The sequence below is a fragment of the Callionymus lyra genome, chromosome 12 (genome assembly GCF_982586985.1).
Source record: "Callionymus lyra chromosome 12, fCalLyr1.hap1.1, whole genome shotgun sequence".
Taxonomy (NCBI): domain Eukaryota; kingdom Metazoa; phylum Chordata; class Actinopteri; order Syngnathiformes; family Callionymidae; genus Callionymus; species Callionymus lyra.
This window is the reverse complement of record NC_141829.1, coordinates 13,581,962-13,604,197: the sequence shown is the minus strand read 5'-3', so window position 1 is coordinate 13,604,197 and position 22,236 is coordinate 13,581,962. Positions and strand designations below refer to the sequence as shown.

The following is a 22,236-nucleotide window of genomic DNA, read 5'->3' as shown; positions in this document are numbered from 1 at the left end:
TTTCAAATGTTGAAGTCTTTCTCTCCAAGATGCAGTAAGTCTCTCATCATGACCATGTTTTGAACTTATTACTTTATAAAGTTCTCCCCCGTCTGAAATCCCGGCAAACGAGAGGTTACGAGAGCCGAGTCCGTTATGACCTATTAATCGCTTCACTCCTCCTCCACCCAGCTGTAATCACGGCCCGCTTTGTTTATACAACGAGTCCCTCAGAGGTGGAGACATCCTCGATGGATAACGCTGTGTGACAAGCCTCAATGCTTGACCAATCAGCGCAAGTGTGGTGATCGGAAACAAGATTTTAGTTTCAAGAAAAAACAAGCATTTTCAGTGGGCGGGGCTTAAACACAATTCCTAATGAAAATATTTCAATAAAAAGAGTTTTGTACAAACATAAACATACTGATTTTACAATAGAGTCCAACATCTATTTAAGACAAACTTAAAGGAAATTGCAGCAATAATATGAAGATTGAATAACTCTTAAAAAAAGCAACATGTAAGATTTTAAGTGTCAGAACAGTGTAACTGTTGAAAACCCAATTATTAAAAAATCCAAATATTAGGTCGTGCAGCTTTAGTCCACAGTTGAATTGTCAAAACGTGAAGTATTTTCACAGCACATCTTGTATTCAGTATTTTATTGTGTTGTAGAGCAGCTGTGCAGACATCAGTGAACACACAGAACCATCAACATCCCACATGATTATTCAGTTTGACTCCATCAATGTATTAATCAACCTCTAAAAAGAGCCTTTTTAATACAATGTGAATACACACGTAACAGTTTGAATCTGTGTAAACATGTTTTTACCTCCAGGACGACACCATGAACTCATCAAATCTTAAAAATGTCTTGTTCTCAAGGGAAAGAAGATTTCGGATTGTTTTGAACAACTGTTCAGTAAATTTAAGAGAATCTTGTACCCATGATTTAAACCCCAGAGTTGAATTACTAACCAAAATACTGCATATATTCAATATTACAGTCCTTTATCACCGTATATTATTTAGTTTATTGTTGAAGATTCTGCCCTAAGATCACCAGTAATCCAGAGTCAGTCATCTTAAAAACAATCGTGTTGATCTGATCCAATGTTGCTTTTAAAATAACTAGCATAAAATTAAAACGGATTAAATGACCCTGGATAGAAAAACATTATTGATTCCAAAGGCACTTTTCTTTTTAAACGTTTTTCTAACTTTGGTACGAATCACTCGTCGTCCGAGTCCGAGTCCTCCACCACGTGTCGGGCGTGCTCGGCGTAGTCGAAGGCAGAGAAGTTGATGGGCAGCTGCGACCACTTGTTGCATTTGTTCATCTTATTCCCGTTGAGCGACACCACGAAGTTCTTGACGTGGAGGCACGGGCAGTCGATGCCTTTGTAGAGCATCATGGAGCCCCAGCGCTGCAGCCGGGGAAGAAACCACACCGTGTAGGCATTAGCGCAGCTATGCTATCGAGGTTCAAGATAAGTTACTTTAATCGACCACCCCCTAACACCCCCCCCAAAAATAACCCCCCCCCCCCCATCACACCTGAAATGTCCTTACCTGACCACATGCCTTGCAAGATATGAAGCCGTTGGTCTCGTAATCTAGAAGACGTTCTTGAAGCGTCGTGTTCTCCGTTTGTATGAAGAGCTCGCTTCACATACAAGAACAATCAGAACTTTATTGATCAATAAGAAATGAACACAACATTAACAAAAAAAAGAGAAGGAGGAAGAAGAACAGGAGAGAGATGAAGGGAAAGAACAGGAGGAGGAGGGAAAGGAGGCAGATAGATGGTTAAAGAAAAGAAGAAGAAGAAAGAGGAGAAGGATGGAGGCGTCACGTGTTAGGGATATGGAAACAGAAAAAAAGAAAAAGGATGAAGAAGAAAAAGAACAGGTGGAGGAGAAGGAACTAGAAGAGAAAGAGGAGAAGGAAAAGGAAGAGGAGCGTGATGAAGGTAGAGCAGAAGGGAAAGGAGGACAAATAGAATAAGGATAAAAAGAAGGAAGATGAGGTGGAGAAAGAGGAAGATAAGAGGATGGAGGCGGAAAAGAAAAACATAGAGGAAGAGGGGGGAGGAAGAAAAGGGGGATTAAGTAGAAGAAGGTAGAGGAAAAGGAAACAGAAGAAAGATAGAAAAGCATAAGGAAGTAGAAAAAGGGGTGGAGGAGAAGGAACAAACGCATGAAGACGAGAAGAAGGAAGAGGTGTAGGAAGGGATGAATAGGAGGATGATGAAGGAGGAGAAGGAAAAAACACATCAAGAGGAGAAGTAGGAGGAGGTGTAGGAAGGCATGAAGGGAAGGAGGATGAAGGAGGAGAAGGAACAAGCACATGAAGAGGAGAAGTAGGAAAGGGTATAGGGAGAGATGAAGAGAAGGATGATGAAGGAGGAGAAGGAACAAGCACATGAAGAGGAGAAGTAGGAAGGGGTATAGGGAAAGATGAAGAGAAGGATGATGAAGGAGGAGAAGAAAAAAACACATGAAGAGGAGAAGTAGGAGGAGGTGTAGGAAGGCATGAAGAAAAGGATGATGAAGGAGGAGAAGGAACAAGCACATGAAGAGGAGAAGTAGGAAAGGGTATAGGGAGAGATGAAGAGAAGGATGATGAAGGAGGAGAAGGAACAAGCACATGAAGAGGAGAAGTAGGAAGGGGTATAGGGAAAGATGAAGAGAAGGATGATGAAGGAGGAGAAGGAACAAGCACATGAAGAGAAATATGAAGAGGTATAGGAAGGGATGAAGAGGAGGATGATGAAGGAGGAGAAGAAAAAAACACATGAAGAGGAGAAGTAGGAGGAGGTGTAGGAAGGCATGAAGAAAAGGATGATGAAGGAGGAGAAGGAACAAGCACATGAAGAGGAGAAGTAGGAGGAGGTGTAGGAAGGCATGAAGAGAAGGATGAAGAAGAAGGAGAAGGTAAAGGAGATGGAAAAAGAAGATGAAACGGCTAAGGAACAGTAAGACACAGAGAAGGAGAAGGTGGAGGAAGAGGTATAAGAAAAGGAAGAGGAAAATAAAGAGGGGATGAGGAAAGAAGAGGAGGAGGTGTACAAAGAAGGAAAGGATCATCATCATAGGTGCAACATTTTACCTGAACTCAGGTGAAACGTTGACCTTGTGCATCTGCGCGATGACCTGGATGTTGTCTCCGCTGCAGATCATGGCGTCGCAGCCTCGGCAGAGCAGCTTCAGGTTGGCAGGATCCTCTCGCTTGATGCTCTTCCTCTTCTCCTTGGTCTTCCTCACCCTCTCCTCCATGATGGCCTGCAGCTGAAGCTCTGCCACCTGACGGAGAGAGAGAGAGAGAGTGACTCGCAGCACGACGACGACGACGACGGCGCTTGAGATGAAAGCTCACTCGTTTGTCGTAGTCCTGCTGGCCGAACGTCTGGATCTTCTTGATGGCCTTCTCCATGATGCTCTGGCGGAACTCGTTCACGCTCTCTTTCTCCACCACTCCGGAGCCTTTGATCCCCACCAGGGTGTAGCTGCTGTCTTCTGCCCTTCCCCGACCTTGAGCCTGCACCGTGAGTCAAGTGAGGGTGTAAGAAAATACTTGACACACTTGAATATTACAATAATACATCCATGTATCAATATTTATACCTTTTTAATTGAATGGTTTCTATATAGAAATGATCTCTTTTTTCTATATATATATTTTGATATTTGATTTTTTAGATGTTTTGGTTCCAATATTTCAAAAATAAATAATAAGAATAATAAATAATATACTTTTTTAAAATATTATTCTATTATTTATTATTATTTATATTTATTATTATAAAATGTATTATTATTATAAAATTTCAGGCTTTCGTATGAAATCTTTTTCTTTTTTTTATTCAGAAAATATGATTTTGAATTATTGGATAAAATGATCAAACACAATTAGACTATCGATTTTTTTTTTTATATTTAAAAATATTAAATTTTGTTAAAGAAATGATTAAAAACAAAACAATTCAGCCTTTACAACTCAAACGGACTGTTACAAATGATTAAGAATGCATTTCATAGGAATTAATAATAATATACATTTTTAATTAAAAGTAATTAGTATTTATGGAATTAATATTAATATTCGTTTTCTATCACTATTTCGTTTTCAGGCTTTAAATTATGTTTCGCAATTTAACGTCAGGCCGCTAGACGGCAGGGATCACTACGACCTCCGCAGTTAAAGAGACAATCACATTCCGCAAGATCCCGGCGATGACTGAGGACGAGAGGATACAGTCGACTCCAAAGCTGATGTTGTGACATATTTTGGTTTCAAAACAAATTAAAACAGTTACGACTTCGTCTAGAGTCATGTGGTCTGTAAATTCTGCAAAGCCGGAGTCAAGTACTCGGACAATACTACAAATACATCCTTGTTACTACAGTATTACAATATATGGTATCGTCCCTGTATCATGATACGTATCGTGTCGCCAGATTCTTGCCGCCAGATGTCGAGCGTCAATTTCAATTTCGCTGAACTGAAACTCACTGACCTGGATCATGGCGATCTCGTTGGTGACCAGACCGTAGCGGATGACGAAGTTGCACTGAGGTATGTCCAAACCTTCCTCGGCCACCGTGGTGGCGATCAGCAGGTTGATGTCTCCCTTGTGGAATTTGTCCAACACGTCCCCCTGCTCCGCCTGAGCAACAGAAGACGGTGGTGAGTCCAGAAGGGAAAAAAAAACACCCATCGGCGCCGCTTCACTCACCGCGGTCATCGGCATCACGACGCTCTGGTTCCCTCCCCCGATCAGGTACGCGGCGTTAACCCCGAGGTCGTCGAACTTGGGGTTCTCCTCGACCCAGTGGCTGAGGGCCATGGCGCTGCGACGGGTCTTGGTGAAGATGATTCCTCGGGCCGACTTCCTCGTGCTGAACTCCCGCAGGATGGTGGTCCGTAGTTTGGAGAGGCTGTCGTTCTCGTTTTTCGGATTCTCAGCCAGTTTCTGCAGATCCTCTTTGTGATCTGGACGACAAGATGACTTAGTAGAAATATGACATCGCTTGAATCGCAAGCAAGCTAATGCTAACAGGACGTGATAGTGTGTGCTAGCTCACAGGACGTGATAGTGTGTGCTAGCTAACAGGACGTGATAGTGTGTGCTAGCTCACAGGACGTGATAGTGTGTGCTAGCTAACAGGACGTGATAGTGTGTGCTAGCTCACAGGACGTGATAGTGTGTGCTAGCTAACAGGACGCGATAGTGTGTGCTAGCTAACAGGACGGGATAGTGTGTGCTAGCTAACAGGACGTGATAGTGTGTGCTAGCTAACAGGACGTGATAGTATGTGCTAGCTCACAGGACGTGATAGTGTGTGCTAGCTAACAGGACGTGATAGTGTGTGCTAGCTAACAGGACGTGATAGTGTGTGCTAGCTAACAGGACGGGATAGTGTGTGCTAGCTAACAGGACGTGATAGTGTGTGCTAGCTAACAGGACGTGATAGTGTGTGCTAGCTCACAGAACGTGATAGTGTGTGCTAGCTAACAGGACGTGATAGTGTGTGCTAGCTAACAGGACGTGATAGTGTGTGCTAGCTAACAGGACGTGATAGTGTGTGCTAGCTAACAGGACGTGATAGTGTGTGCTAGCTAACAGGACGTGATAGTATGTGCTAGCTAACAGGACGTGATAGTGTGTGCTAGCTAACAGGACGTGATAGTGTGTGCTAGCTAACAGGACGTGATAGTGTATGCTAGCTCACAGGACGTGATAGTGTGTGCTAGCTAACAGGATGTGATAGTGTGTGCTAGCTAACAGGACGTGATAGTGTGTGCTAGCTCACAGAACGTGATAGTGTGTGCTAGCTAACAGGACGTGATAGTGTGTGCTAGCTAACAGGACGTGATAGTGTGTGCTAGCTAACAGGACGTGATAATGTGTGCTAGCTAACAGGACGTGATAGTGTGTGCTAGCTCACAGGACGTGATAGTATGTGCTAGCTAACAGGACGTGATAGTGTGTGCTAGCTAACAGGACATGATAGTGTGTGCTAGCTAACAGGACGTGATAGTGTGTGCTAGCTAACAGGACGTGATAGTGTGTGCTAGCTAACAGGACGTGATAATGTGTGCTAGCTAACAGGACGTGATAGTATGTGCTAGCTAACAGGACGTGATAGTATGTGCTAGCTAACAGGACGTGATAGTATGTGCTAGCTAACAGGACATGATAGTGTGTGCTAGCTAACAGGACATGATAGTGTGTGCTAGCTAACAGGACGTGATAGTGTGTGCTAGCTAACAGGACGTGATAGTATGTGCTAGCTAACAGGACGTGATAGTGTGTGCTAGCTAACAGGACGTGATAGTGTGTGCTAGCTCACAGAACGTGATAGTGTGTGCTAGCTAACAGGACGTGATAGTGTGTGCTAGCTAACAGGACGTGATAGTGTGTGCTAGCTAACAGGATGTGATAATGTGTGCTAGCTAACAGGACGTGATAGTGTGTGCTAGCTAACAGGACGTGATAGTGTGTGCTAGCTCACAGGACGTGATAGTGTGTGCTAGCTCACAGGACGTGATAGTATGTGCTAGCTAACAGGAACCGATAGTGTGTGCAAGCTAACAGGAGCCGATATTGTCTGCTAGCTAACAGGAGCCGATATTGTGTTCTAGTTAACAGAAGCAGCTATTGTGTGCTAGCTAACAGGATGTGATAGTGTGTGCTAGCTAACAGGACATGATAGTGTATGATAGCTTACAGGATGTGATAGTGTGTGCTAGCTAACAGGACGTGATAGTGTGTGATAGCTAACAGGACATGATAGTGTATGATAGCTTACAGGATGTGATAGTGTGTGCTAGCTAACAGGACGTGAACGTGTGTGTTAGCCAACAGGAGCTAATAGTGTACTAGCTAACATGAGCTAATAATGTGTGCTAGCTAACAGGAGCTAATAGTGTGTGCTAGCTAACAGGAGCTAATAGTGTGTGCTAGCTTAAAGGACTGATAGTGTGTGCTAGCTAACAGGAGCTAATAGTGTGTGCTAGCTAACAGGAGCTAATAGTGTGTGCTAGCTTAAAGGACTGATAGTGTGTGCTAGCTAACAGGAGCTAATAGTGTGTGCTAGCTTAAAGGACTGATAGTGTGTGCTAGCTAACGGGAAGCGCTTCATATATATATAAATAACAAATAACAATATATTTATTTTTCGTTATGTTTCCTACTTGAATAAATAAAAGTAAAACATTTTTTTTTAAATTAAGACACCAAATGTAATACAAAAAAACTAAACAAAAATAGATTATAAATCTTTAAAGCAAAACAAGCCTGTCAAATGTTAAATATACAAAATGGTTTAAGATTTTAAATGAAACATAACAAAACATAAAAAATAGTGTTATTTGAAGTGACCACGAGTTTTACCTTGGAACAACCGGAAGAGGAACCTCTCCGTCTCTGTGATTTGGATGGTATGTTCCTCGCCGGGCGCCTTCTTCTTCATCTCCTCGTCGTAGTACTTGTCCAGGAAGTTGAAGGCATCACAGAGGCGGATGGTGTTGCTGAGCATCACGGCCTCGCAGTACTTAGACAGGTGATTGGCGCAAACCCTCACCTGCAGGTCTCCGTCTTTGGCCGCTGCCAGGACCAGGACAGCGACAGGAAGTCAACTTCAGAGGTTCTCATGGCGAATACAAGCTTGTGGGCCAAACCTTTTCGCTCCTGCTGGACGACCCACTGCTCGTAGTTCTGGGTGCCGACCAAACATTTAGGGCGCAGCCGGGCGTGATCGTGGATGTCGCTCATCATCTTCTTCATCAGGTCCTCAAAGGGATTCTAGAGACATACCAGAGATATTTTGTTGGAATGTGTTCTCTATGTTTATAAACTTCTCTTTGGCAAACGCACCCGTTTTCTGTCTTCAGCGATTATGATCTGTTTGTTCGGTTGTTTCTTCAACTGTTCCGTGTTTCCCGTCATGATTTTGGACGAGTCCAAGTTGGCACAGATCTGTCAGAGAGGAGAGGTTTGTCCTTAAGTCACGTCATGACGGACACTTACTACCTTATATACTGTAGATTTCAGACTATAAGGCACAATGGATTATAATCTGCAATCTCTTACTGTGAGAGTGAGATCTGCTCCATGAGAGTGAATAATACTAAGAAGCCTTGCGTAGTTATACTACAAAGCGTCGCTGAGTTATACTACAAGCCTAGCAGAGTTATACTACAAAGCTTCGCTGAGTTATACTACAAGCCTAGCAGAGTTATACTAGAAAGCTTCGCTGAGTTATACTACAAAGCTTCGCTGAGTTATACTACGGACCTCGCAGAGTTATACTACTGAGCCTCATAGAGTCATATTAAAAATCCTCGCTGAGTTATACTACAAAGTCTCGCTGAGCTATACTACGAAGCCTAGCAGAGTTATACTATGAAGCCTGGCTGAGTTATACTACGAAGCCTAGCAGAGTTATACTACGAAGCTTCGCTGAGTTATACTACAAAGCCTCGCTGAGTTATACTGCAAAGCCTCACTGAGTTATACTGCGAAGCCTCGCTGAGTTATACTACGAAGCCTAGCAGAGTTATACTCCTAAGCCTTGCTGAGTAATACAACAAAGCCTCGCAGAGTAATTTTACAAAGCCTGGTGGAGTTATACTACGAAGCCTCGCGGAGTAATACTACAAAGTCTCGTTGAGTTGTACTACAAAGTGACACGGAGTAATATTACAAAGCCTGACGGAGTTATACTATGAAGCCTCACAGAGTTATACTACAAAGCCTTGCGTAGTATTACTACGAAGCCTTGCAGAGCAATACTAGGAAGCCTTGCAGAGTAATGCTACAAAGCCTTGCCGAGTAATACTTCGGTGCCCAGGGGAGTAATACTACCAATGGAGTAATGACAGAGGAGTGTCACGGAGTTATTCTAATCAGGTATTGTGATGCCTTCAGAGTAATACGACGAAGCCTCGCCGATTAATACTAAAGAGCCTCACAGAGTTATACTGCTGAGCCTTCTGGAGTAATACTACAGAGCCTCACGGAGTAATAATAATACAGAGTTTGCAGAGTAATACAACTAAGCATACGGAGTGGGGTCATAAGGCTGAGTTATAATACACAGTCTGCCGAAGTAATACCATAAAGCCTTGCATAATAATACTACGAAGCCTTGCAAATTAATACTACAGAGCCTGGTGGAGTAATACCACTGAGACTCGCGGTGCAGTTTTATAGTTTACCAAAGTCCTACTAAAACATTTTGACAGATTCCATAGTGCCATGTACCACAACAAAATCATATCAAGGTCAGTAAGTACGACCAGGCTTCACACGTAACTGTGTATCTTTGATAATTGTAGCTCTAGTGCAAATGAAAATGACGATGTCAGAAAATCATTCATGATTCACAGCCGTTTACCCGAAGTATGTGGTCGACCGCCTTTTCCGTCTTGGAGGCTCCGCCCACCCCGGGTGAGGCGGTCAGACCCAGGATCTGAGGCAAAGGGACGACTTCCTTCTCCTCCTTCTTCAGGCTTCTGTTCTTGTGCTTCTGACTCAGGTAGCGCATCATGATGTGGTTGTAGACTTCTCCCTTCTGGGTGTGGTGGCACTCGTCGATGATGACCAGAGTCAGGTCTGCGGCGACACAAAGTCAAACACATTTTAATCGGGATTTGCTAAAAATGCCAAAATGAAAAATGTAAGGTTTTCAACATAAGTGCAATCAGAATATTGAATGATTTGATGTAACATTTTAAATATGAATAATTCGTTTTTTTATTTATTTAATTCAATTATGTTGAAACCTTTACTTACTTACTTACATTTATATATATTTTTATATAGAAATGATCTTTTTTTCAATATATATTTTGATATTTGATTTTTTTTTTTTTAGATATTTTGGTTCCAATATTTAAAAAATAAATCATTACAATCATTATTTTTTTTCATTAATTAAATACATTTTAAATTCAATATATACATATACTTTGAAACCAACAGTTTTATATTAAAATTTAAGGCTTTCGTATAAAACCTTTTTTTTAGTTTAAAAAATATGATTTTGAATTATTGGATAAAATGATCAAACACTATTAGACTATCGATTTAAAAAATATATATATTTAATTTTGTTAAAGAAATGATTAAAAAGAAAAACAATTCAGCCTTTACAACTTAAACTGACTGTTACAAATTATCATGAATGCATTTCAAAGGAATTAATAATAATATAAATTATAATTAAAAGTAATTAAATATTTATGGAATTAATATTAATATTCGTTTTCTATTGAGAATAAGAATATCAAACACTATGAGTTAAAATTTATTTTGAAAACAAACAAAATCAACCTTTAATATAGAATATTTTGAATTGAATATTACAAAAAAGTAATTAAATCTATTTTTCAACATTTTGAATGTTCAATTAGATTCAATATTTTGATGGAACTGAGATCACAGTGAGACGATTAATACTTTGCGATCGAAGCTCTCATGTGGATAAATCCAGCCTCACACTGATGGTTCGAACAGACGTGTATCCAGGAATCCAGGAGGAAAAAAAAAAAGAAAAAAAAAAAAGGACTCGAGCTCTCAAGCGTTTCGACAGACAGCATATGTTCCGCTGAGGTGGCTCCTCCACCCTGGACCAGTCGGTGCCAACAGCAGAGCCGGAAGACTTTGACAAGATCCTGTCAGGTATCATCGAGGGAGAGGTTCTGTTCCGCCCTCAGAGGGGGCTTCTATTTTAAACACCGTGAGATTAGCCAGGAGGGTTCTAGACCACGACTTCCTGTGACTTCATCAGAGATGTCGGCTTCGATTCAGACGGTTCTATGAGCCGTTAAAAACATCCACTTTCAGTGATTGATTTCATTTGTAACTACTTCTAGAACAAGGAGCGTTTTTTTATCCTTGAAGACAAACCTCGGAATTCCACGCCTTCGTCGTCGCCCGTCTTGGATCTGTCCAGGAAGTTTTCCAGAATCTGAGCCGTGCAAATGATGACGTCGTTTTTCTTCACGATCTCGGTGAAGGAGATTTTCAGCTGCGAGTCTCCGCTGACTCGGGCCACTTCGTACTGGCGCTCCAGGAACGGCAGGAACTCGGCCTGGTAATGTTGCTCCACCAGAGGAATCTGCAGGAGAGGCCAAAATGAAAAATCCACTTGATCAGGTGAAAGGAAAGGGGGCACAAGGGGGGCACAAGACTTTACATTCAAATATGTGACATTTTGAAGAAATTAAAGAGTATATACCAAGTATTATATACCAAGTAAGGGAGATTTCCAAAATGTCTGATACTTTTTTTAATTGTAAGGGGGTGTGAAGGGGGGCAGAAGACCCCCATTAAAAAAAGTTAATTCTACCAATTTCGATGAAGACAAAAACTTTTGAAAATGAGCACGTAGACTAGGGATCTCGCAGGGAAGGTTTTAGAGGGGGAGAACAACTCGGTCAGGTGAAAGGAAAGGGGGCACAAGGGGGGCACAAGACTTTACATTCAAATATGTGACATTTTTAAGAAATCAAAAGAAAGTATTATATACCGAGTAAGGGAGATTTTCAAAATTTCTGATACTTTTGTTTCAATTTCGATGAAGACAAAAACTTTTGAAAATGAGCATGTAGACTAGTGATCTCTCAGGGAAGGTTTAAGAGGGGGAGAAAAACTAGTTCAGGTCATGTATAACAAACAAGGTATGGGAGATTTCCAGAATTTCAGCTACTCATGGTAATTGTAAGGGGGCAGAAAAGGGGGGCAGTCGACCCCCATGAGAATTCAGACACATACAATTTTGATGAATAAAAGACTGTTTGAAAATGTGCGTTACAATTACTATTGATCTTTCAGGGAAGGTTTTGGGGGGGGACAGCAACTCGATCGGATTCAGGGGAAAGGGGGCACAAGGGGGGCAGAAGACCCCAATAGATTATTTTTAAGAAGAAATAAAAGAACAAAACATGTATTACAAACCAAGTGAGGGAATATTCCAGATTTTTAGAAATGGGGGACAGGAGACCCCCATGAAAATGTTTGAATCTTCCCATTTTGATGAAGACAAAATGGTTTGAAAATGAGCGTGTAGAATAGACAACTGGATCAGGTCAAAGCAAGGGGGGCAGAAGACCCCCATGAAAATCCAAATACTATTAAATATCTATGAAATTAAAAAAACATGTATTACATAGCAAGTCACTAATATTAACAGAATTTTCAGATCATTTTGTTGGGGGGACCCCCTTCAAAATTCTAATCGGTCCCATTTCAATTAAATTTACAGCATATGTAACAGATATTTAATTATTATTTCCAGATGAATTTTTCAATTTGTAAAGAGCAAACTCTGTCTAAAATTACTGTCTAGAAAAATTAAAATAAATCGATACAATAGAAAAATTAAGAAATGATTTCTGAAATAATACGATATGAATGCGAAAAAACAAACAAACAGAGTTATCTCACAAAAATATAAAGATTAAAAAAAATAATTAAAAAAATTCCTAACCATTTGAAGATACTGATACTCAAACAAACTGAGGTAATAAAAAAAACCATAATATGTTGAGAAGAAATGTTTAGATATTACAGAACGTAATTAAGAAATTGTAAAAAGAAATTAAAATAATAATGTTTAATAACAATGTCCAGAAATAAGAAGAAAAAAAAATATTTTGAATAATATTTGACATAATATGTTAAATCATAAGTTGATTGAAAAAGGTCGGGAAAGTTCCAACAATGAGAGAAAATACTTGTGTGGTCATGTGACTCTCTTCTCCAGGTGTGTTCCTAAATAATCCTGTCGCTCCATCAGTCTCAGCTCCGACTGGAAACTCTTTAATTCGAAACAGAAGAAAAAATAAGTTTGTTCCACTTGGACTCGGCTCGCGGCTCAGGAGTCGTGTTGGGGAATATCTAGAACTCCTGGCACGAGGTCTGTGGTCTGCTGACTCACCAGATCGGTGGATGCTTGCGTGAAAAAGTGGGTCAGAACCCGCGTACCTTGTTGACAAGGACCACCACTTTCCCTGGCCGTCCCTCGGACCTTCTGCTGTCCAGATGTTTCTTGGCGATGTAAACGGCGACTCTGGTTTTACCACTTCCTGTCGGGAGGCATATGATAATATTCTCCCCCTTCAAGGCCGGCCTGGCCACTTCCATCTGATAGTTCCGCAGAACAATGTCGGACTCCTCGTCCGGCCCCCTGCAACCATCTGGAACGTGGAGAGGGTTCGTGTCAGCAAGAAAGCACGAATCCAACATATCTTTTAATTCAACTTTAATGAACCTTAAATGCGTCCAAAACAGAAGAATTTCCCTGAAAACGTTTACAAGTTTAACCGTTTGATCACAGGGACTCGTTTCGATTTGTGGGACTCTCACCAACTTCCTGTCAAAGAACTTCAGTCATTAGGGCTTGCTTAGATTCTCCATCTGGTGAAGTAAGTCCTACAAACTCACTTAGAATTTTTGAAACTTAACGAGTCCATGAGTTGAACACTTCCTGCAAAACAGGTTGTAGTTCTGCGACTTATTTGAAAATGACACTGGTAGTAATTCAAACCCAGTCTAACGTTTGGGACTCAATTAGTTAATCCCACTTCCTGGTAGGTCATACAGGGTTGCTACGGATTACTGCAAGTAAAAGTCAAGACTTTTAAAGACTTTTTTTTAAAACCTTGTGTTATCTCGAGGTTAAGGTGGCCTCGTACATGTAGAATGAGTTAATCCCACTTCCTGTTTGGTCATACAGGGTTCCTACAGATTTTTGAAAGTTAACTTCAAGACTTTTATCTGAGGGTCAAGGTGACCCAGACATTTAAGACATTCTTAGCCTATTTAAATATCATTTAAAATCAAATTTAAGATAAAATCAACAGAGATAAAAATAAACCCACCGCATCAATTTGTGTGTTTTTTTAATTTATTTATTTAAACGTTGCATCTGAATGAGTTAATCCCACTTCCTGTACAGGGTTCCTGTGGATTATTGCAAATTAAATTCAAGACTTGTAAATACATAAAATAAAACTTGATTTAAAAATTACGTAAAATAATATATATAACTAAATCCATTAGTGCATTAGTTGCCTGGTATCCATCTAAGCCAAGAAAAAAAACATTTTTTATTTGATTTTCATTTTTCCTAAATTGCCCAAAGAAACGAAGTAGCGAAGTTGCTACAAAAAAAATGGGCAACTAGAACCGCGATGTGTTTGTTCCGCTAATTTTGGAAAAGCTATAAATTTTAAATAAATAAAGTTTATCAGATATTTAGAGATTTTAAACTAAAGTAAAATCTTAATATTGATGAGTTTTTAAGACACTTTAATGCCAATTAAAACCTTATTTTTTAGATTTAGGAATAAACGCCTTTTGAGATATTTGAACTAACTTACAAGCTAACAACTAGATCATTCTTTTGGGTTTTTCAACGAGTCTCCGGTAATTAAACAAATCTCCATTAACCTAGTGTAATATTAAAAACATGCGTGATGGACGAGTCCTACAGTTGTGGGACTCGAATGGAGATGAAAGTCTAGAGTCAGAGTAAGAGAGCGTGGAAGCTAACGGCTAACGCAATAACTAAAGTGTGTATCATGGATTCTACATGGTCTGTACTTGTAAAAATCCCATGATGCAACACTCCTATTAGCACCTTAGAGCCATTATCAACCACCTGAAGAGTCGTGTTGTATAAACGAGCTTGTTTATACAAGGCTGCTGACGTTTCTTAATATATTCGCGTTGGATGTGTCGAGGAATGTTGGTCGACTCCCTGAACCCACCATTAAAAGCGTCTTTTGCTCAATCGGTCATTTCCTCGTCTTTCTTTTAACGGCAGAAAAAGTATGAGCAACAAAGATGAAGTCGGGCCCCCGCGGGTGAGAAGGAGGTTCCACTCCGAGCAGCAGCCAGACCCAGAACTTTACGTTCTCCCGGGCCAGTTACGGAGTCAGCATGTGGTTTCCATTTGCCGCGTCGGCCACGCGGTGTTTTCTTTAACCCTGTGCGGGTCGTGGTCTCGCAGACGTTGCTCTCTTTGTTGTCACGAGGGCGGAGATGTATGAAGAACTGCGGCTGCAAATACCTCGACATGTTAGTGCTTTGACTCGGTGTGGTCAGCCCGGGGAGAGGATAAATTATAGAGCAGGAATGTGAGAGTTAAATTCAGCTGCACCGCTTTTTTTTTTTTTAAACACTTGATTATGTCTGTCGTGAAGCTTCGCCGTGATACTTCCTGTGAACCTGGTGAGACTCAGAGTAGAGCCATTGCTGCTTAAAAGCTCTTATTTCCAACTTTTATTTTAATAAAAATTCTATCAAAATCGTTTTTTCGGATACTTTTACATATTTCCCTTTTTTTAATTATTAACATTTTGTAATAAAAAAATACTTTGAATTATTTTATTATATGCAAAAACATTGAAATCGATTAAAACCAACATTTAAATAAATATTTTGTAAGAATTTTGTTTAACATGATCCTTAAAATAGTGCTTTTTACATTTTTTATACTTTTATATTTTTTTGTCTTACAGACTTTTTTTTATATTTATGTAGATTTTTTTTTTTCATCTATTAATTGTATCATCAATTTTATTTAATATTATTATTATTATTATTATTATTATAATTTTCTTTGCTTTGTATTTTAAGGGACTAAAATATCCAGATAATTGCAATTCTCCCCTGAATAATATTGTACTTTTATAACAATACTTCACATTACCTCATTTTGCAATCAATGTTAGATATATATTTTTATTTATCCATTTAAAAAAACTAGTGTAAAAAGTGTTCCCCTGATATTAAAAAATGTATTTTCATGTTTAAATAAATGAATAGAGAAAAATATACTATTTTTTAAATATATATTTATATTTAAAATGTTTATATATATATAAAGTATATATATATATAATTCTGCATTTACATTAGGTAATTTTTCAATCCATGTAAGAATATTTTCATTAATTAAAACCTGTTTTTAATTTTTATTTGTAGCACAGAACACTTTTGGGTATTAGGGTACCCCTAGACATTTAATTATGGTTTATAAATTAATATATTTTAAATCTTTTGAAATAAAAAAGTATATCACACATTTAATTTAAAAATCCTCATTCTAAATGTAGAAGTTATTGCGATTTTTGAATAGTCGTCCTATAAGTCATGAAGTCATTGTTTAAATCCTGTTTTATTTACTTGTATTTATATATTTACGCCATGATAGTTATTTCATGTACTGTACCCTTTCTCTTTTTTTAATGTAATGAATAAAGTACTGTGTCTTTGTGTTATTTGCTATATATTTACAAGGTTAGTTATATTTATAATTTTTTAGATTTCTTTTTAAAGTTTTGCTTCATTAATATTTGTAGGTAAAAATGGACGAATATTGTTATTTTTTTAAATGACTCTCTTGTATTTTCTTTTTGAGTTAAAGCGATCTCTGTGATCCAGGAGTGATGAAAATAAGTAGCATCAACTATTCATCCATCCATCCACTCATCCACCCATCCATCCATCCATCCAGTCGAACCTGAACTGAGAGGCTCTGGTGTCTCGGCTACTTTTCCTGCATCTCCTTCTCCGTTCAACTCTGAAACTGTGAGAAGAACAACATCTATTTTATCGTTTTTTAATCAAATAATTATTTAAATCTCATCCATTCATTCATCCATCCACTCATCCACTCATCCATCCACTTATCCATCCATTAATTTTTCTGTGTCTGGTATTTTAATAAAAAGGTATCGTCTTTGAACTATCCTGATGGATGCACTTCTCCAGTTTATAATCATTTAAATAATATTTTTAAAATCAAATAATCAATGAACAATAAAGTATTTTTTTCTTTTTACAGTTCCTTAGATATTAAAATAACACTTTTCATGTCATAACACCATTCATAAATATCATTTATAAATCTAAATATATTTTAAATACTTAACATCACTATAATAGCAATACTTTTGATAAGGTTCCCTCAGACATAAAAAAAAAATATTTTGTAATAAAAAGTTTATTTCACATTCATGAAGAAATATTTTTTTAATCCAGTTTACTTTTGATTTGTATGTTCATTCCAAATGAAGAATCTTCATCCTTTATTAGTTTATTTGCTATATTTACAACATCAGTTATATTTATAATTATTTGGATTCAAAACTAAAACGTTTTGTTTCATAAATATCTTTTATAATTTTATTTTTTTTAAATAGTTTTGTTTAGTAAATATTTTTCATAACTATTTACATTTATTTTTAATCGTTTTGTCTCATTAATATTATTTTTTAGTAATTAGATTATTTGTAAATAGTTTTGTTTCATAAATATGTTTAATAATTATTTTGATTCATTTCTAATCGTCTTGTTTCATAAATATTATTTAAAATGATTTAGATTTTTTCTTATCGTTTTGTTTCATAAATATTTTGTATCATTATTTTGATTATTTCTCATCATTTTGTTTCATAAATATTTTTTATAATTATTTAGATTTTTTCTAACCTTTTTTTTGACATTTTTTATAGTTATTTATATTTCTTCTAATCGTATCGTGTCATAAATATTTTTTATAATTATTTAGATTTTATCTAATCATTTTGTTTCATAAATATTTTTTTGAATTATTTAGATTTTTTCTTATTGTTTTTTTTCGTAAGTATTTGTTATAATTATTTAGATTTTTCTCATCATTTTTTTGGTAAATATTTTTTATAATTATTTAGATTTTTTTCTATTCTTTTGTTTCATTAATAATTTAGAAAAAGTAAAATAAAAGTTTATTATTTTTTTTTACTTTCCTGTAATTTTTTTTTATAGTTAAAGAAGAAAATAAGTATCCACTCATCCATCCATCCACTCATCCATCCGTCCATCCACTCATCCATTCATCCATCCACTCATCCATCCGTCCATCCATCCACTCATCCATCCGTCCATCCATCCACTCATCCATCCATCCATCCGTCCGTCCGTCCGTCCATGCATCCATCCATCCATCCATCCATCCATCCACTCATCCATCCATCCACCCACTGATCCATCCACTCATCCATCCATCAACTCATCCATCCGTCCATCCATCCATCCATCCATCCATCCACCCACTGATCCATCCAACCACTGATCCATCCTTCCACTGATCCATCCATCCATCCATCCATCCATCCATCCATCCATCCATCCATCCATCCATCCACTCATCCATCCATCCACTGATCCATCCACTGATCCATCCATCCATCCATCCATCCATCCATCCATCCATCCATCCATCCACTCATCCATCCATCCATCCATCCACTCATCCATCCATCCATCCATCCAGTCAAACCTGAACTGAGAGGCTCTGGTGTCTCGGCTACTTTCCCTGCATCTCCTTCTCCAGCGACGTACAACTCTGAAAGTGTGAGAAGAACTATTTCAACTAGTCATCATTCCAGGACTAATTGAAATCAGATGGATTAAAAAAAAAAAAAAGTTCAAGGCAAGACGAATTAAAGCTGAAAACAACAAGTGATGAATCCTCACTTGGATAATGAACATGAGGATTAATCTAAAAACACTCAAAATAAAAACCTGTCTCCTCTATTTCTTCAACAATGACGTCCACGCTGGAGTTTTCTTCTGGAGAACAAACACTGGAGGCTTCTGGGAATCAAAATGTGTTTTTTTAAATAATGAATTTTATTGACAAACACGTCACAGACAACAACTCATGTTCGATACTGTTATTGTCAGAGTGAATTCACCTGCCGAGGGCGAGTCCTGAGACTCTCCCGTCAGTTGGAACGACAACTGAGAGTGTTCTGTGTCCTTCAAGACCTTCAGGAAGGTGGAGAACCATCCGTACGGTCGCCTCACGATCCTCTTCAGCAGCTCTCGGGCTCCTCTCTGGTTGCCATGCCGAGTTTCCGCCTCCACCTGCGACACACCTGAGTCAGATGTTGGCGAAGGATCTCGACTGCCATCTTGTGGCCTAAATCGGGAACTGCACTGAAAAGACGTTCTACTCTATAATAATAATAATAATAATTATAATCTCTATTTATATAGCGCCTTTCTATACCTGAACTTACTTGATGTTGCTAAGGGATGTAAAAGTAAACTCCAAGTATAGTACTTCAATATAAAGTATGTATAGTCATAGTACACTTGAATATATACCCGTCTTTTCTAAGGTATTTCAAAGTAAAATTCAAGTATACTTGTTCTATTTTGTATAAACAATCACAACTACAGTATAAAGCAAGTATACTCATAGTACACTTGAATGTACCCCTTTTTTTGCTAAGGAATGTCAAAAGTACTCCGCAAACACGCAACTGCAATTTTGTGTGAAATAAGTACACTCATAGTACACTTGAATATATACCCGTCTTTGCTAAGGTTATTCAAAAGTAAAAATCAAGTATACTGGTTCTATTTTGTATAAACAATCACAACTACAGTATAAAGTAAGGAGACCTCCTGAGGGATCAATAAAGTTTTACCTTACCTTACCTTACCTTACTCATAGTGCACTTTAATATATACTCGTCTTTGCTAAGGTATTTCAAAAGTAAAAATCAAGTATACTGGTTCTATTTTGTATAAACAACAATAACAATTAAAGTATAAAGTAAGTATACTTACAGTTCACTTGAATATACTGCTTTTTGCTTAGGGATGTCAAAAGTAAAATGAAAGTATACTACTTCAATTTCACTATTAAATAACAATATTACTTTATAAAAAAGTTTACTTAAGTTTACCTAAAGGTGTATTACTTCAATTCTAGTATAAAGTAAAATACTTATTTAAGGCTGAAATTGAAGTAGTATACTTTCAGCAAAAAAAAAAGGATATTCAAGTGTACTATAAGTATACTAATTGTATACTTAAATTAAAGCAGTATGCTGGTGCTTTACTATTCATCACAGACATCTCTTAGCATAAAGGAACATTCAACTGTACTATGAGTATAACGTAGTATAATCTCAAATACAAGTAGTACTTAAAAGTTTACCTAAAGGTCTACTACTTCAATTGAATTACCACTTGTATGTTAGTATAACATTATACATTGTACTACGTTGTACAGTTGAATGTGTTTCTTTATTTTAAGAGATGTCAATAGTACACTACAAATTTGCTAGGAAGTATATTCAAGTGTACTATGAGTATACTTACTTTATACTGTAGTTGTGATTGTTTATACAAAATGGAACAAGTATACTTGATTTTTACTTTTGAAATACCTTAGCAATACCTCACTACAAATATACTGCTTCAATTTAAGTATAAAATAAGTATACTCATAGTATACATACTCATATACTCATATACTCACATCACACTTTTTTTGTCAAGTGACGTCAAAATTAAAATACAATTTTAATTTGATTATACTTCTAGTACACCTGAATATCAAGGGTAGTCTTTGACATACTTTATAGAAAACTTGATGAAAACTACTCACAGCTTCTCTGTCCTCCTTCGTCAGCAGCTTCTCGGTGAAACAGCGGAAACAAACCTGGTCTGTCTTCATGGTGACCAGACTCGGGGACAGGATCTGGACCAGCTGGACCAGAGCGTCGTTCTCCGCCTCCAGCTCGGGTTTAGGCAGGTTGAGCTGCATATAATCCGCCGCGGGTTCACAGCCAGAGTGGTTCAGGGCATCGACGAAGGCCGTGAACCAGCCCACCTCCCGGGGCCTCTTGACGATCTCATAGATCAGCAGGTCCACGGCCGCCGGGTTTCCTTCATTCCGCGCCTTGTTTCTGATCCAGTCCTTCTGGTCCCGGCCTATAAAGTGGATGTGATCGAGGACCTGCTCCACCACCATGTACTGTCGCAACCTGGGCCTGAAGGACTCGATCACGTTCACCCAAACCTCGTCCTTGTCGGTCTCCATGGCTGTCCTGACCCGAAACTGACGCGAACTCGCAGAGTCACTGGAACCGAGACCAGGAATGAAAACTAGTTTACTTTCGTTTTCGTTTCTCCGGAAATGACGTTGATAATTTTGACCAGTAGGGGTCGACATTTCCCAGGTTTATTAAAGTTGCGCAAACATGCATTTAGTACGAGATTAACGTTGTGCAAAAATGTTTTTTATCAAGAAATTTAAGTCATACAAAAATGCTCTCTATACAAGATTAAAGTTGTGCAAAGATGCATTTAATACGAGATTATAGTTGTGCAAAAAGGCATTTATTACGAGATTAACGTTGTGCAAAAATGTATTTTATCAAGAAATTTAAGTCATACCAAAATGCACTTTATACAAGATTAAAGTTGTGCAAAGATACATTTAATACGAGATTAAGGTTGTGCAAAAATGCATTTAATACAAAATTAAAGTTGTGCAAAAATGCATTTAATACAAGATTAAAGTTGTGCAAAAATGCATTAAATACGAGATTAAAGTTGTGTTAAAATACATTTAATAAGTAAGTAAGTAAGTAAGTAATATTTATTTATATAGCGCTTTTCGAGACCAGGGTCACAAAGCGCTTTAACAATCAAAACAATACTCAATAAGAGATTAAAGTTGTACAAAAATGCATTTAATACGAGATTACATTTGTACAAAAATGCATTTAATACGAGATTTAACTGGAATCTATTTTTAGTTTATAAATACTTCTGCGGCATTTTTTGTCGTCGTTACAACTCATATAATTTTGTAATAACATCAGTTTCCACTTATACATTATATTCTGGCGGCAGTTGTTTTATATACAATATACAAACGAAATTAGTTTCATTTCAAACATCTTCCTTTATTTTGACAAAACAGTCAAGTTAGATTGTGCAATTAAACACATATATTTATTAATAAATATTATTATAAATAAATAAAAAAATCTTACAAGTTAATTACTAAACTTACAAAAAAAATATTTGTAAAGGATAGTAAATTATATTAAAATTTAAATGCATTTGTTTTTCGTATCGTATTTTCATATTTGAAAATGTACGACTTTTTGAGTAAATCACTCTGGTCCGGGACCAAAACAGGTCCGTCGGCCGCATATGAAGAAAGAAAAAAGAAGTTATTCTTTTGATTATTACTGTGTGTAATATCTTTCTTTTTTTTTAAAAATATTATTATACTTTCTTTGAAGTATTATTAGCCTCTGACTCTTGACACTTCAAGATACTAGTTTAATTTCAAGTTTATAATTTTATACAACATATTTTAACTGATTTATCTAAAGGTCCTTGAACATAAGGCCGTCATTAAACTGATCCGTGGTTAG

General features: G+C 37.6%; 1 protein-coding gene across 2 annotated transcripts; it reads right to left on the bottom strand.

Moving 5' to 3' along the window:
- Positions 1 to 624: 624 nt before the first annotated feature.
- ifih1 (interferon induced with helicase C domain 1) lies at positions 625 to 20,945 on the bottom strand. Of its 2 annotated transcripts, XM_087804399.1 has the most exons (17): positions 20,451 to 20,945; positions 18,742 to 18,913; positions 18,569 to 18,640; positions 18,324 to 18,389; positions 16,524 to 16,589; positions 12,980 to 13,191; positions 10,901 to 11,111; positions 9,387 to 9,604; positions 7,865 to 7,966; positions 7,669 to 7,792; positions 7,382 to 7,594; positions 4,721 to 4,977; positions 4,502 to 4,651; positions 3,361 to 3,522; positions 3,094 to 3,287; positions 1,555 to 1,648; positions 625 to 1,409 (listed from the first exon to the last, which is right to left on the bottom strand). In XM_087804399.1, exons 1-17 carry the CDS (start codon positions 20,883 to 20,885, stop codon positions 1,215 to 1,217), a joined length of 2,943 nt encoding a protein of 980 aa, XP_087660525.1. In that variant the 5' UTR covers positions 20,886 to 20,945; the 3' UTR covers positions 625 to 1,214. The 2 variants fall into 2 exon arrangements, with proteins under 2 accessions (XP_087660525.1, XP_087660526.1); XM_087804400.1 differs by lacking the exon at positions 16,524 to 16,589.
- Positions 20,946 to 22,236: the final 1,291 nt, after the last annotated feature.

What these genes read in the sequence shown, in the direction of transcription:
- ifih1 (XM_087804399.1), bottom strand. Translation starts at nt 20,885, where the DNA reads ATGGAGACCGACAAGGACGAGGTTTGGGTGAACGTGATCGAGTCCTTC. An exon ending in TCAGGACTCGCCCTCGGCAG is followed by an intron (nt 18,641 to 18,741) that starts GTGAATTCACTC and finishes TTTGATTCCCAG; the next exon opens with AAGCCTCCAGTGTTTGTTCT. An exon ending in TGGTGGTCCTTGTCAACAAG is followed by an intron (nt 11,112 to 12,979) that starts GTACGCGGGTTC and finishes CCTCTCCTGCAG; the next exon opens with ATTCCTCTGGTGGAGCAACA.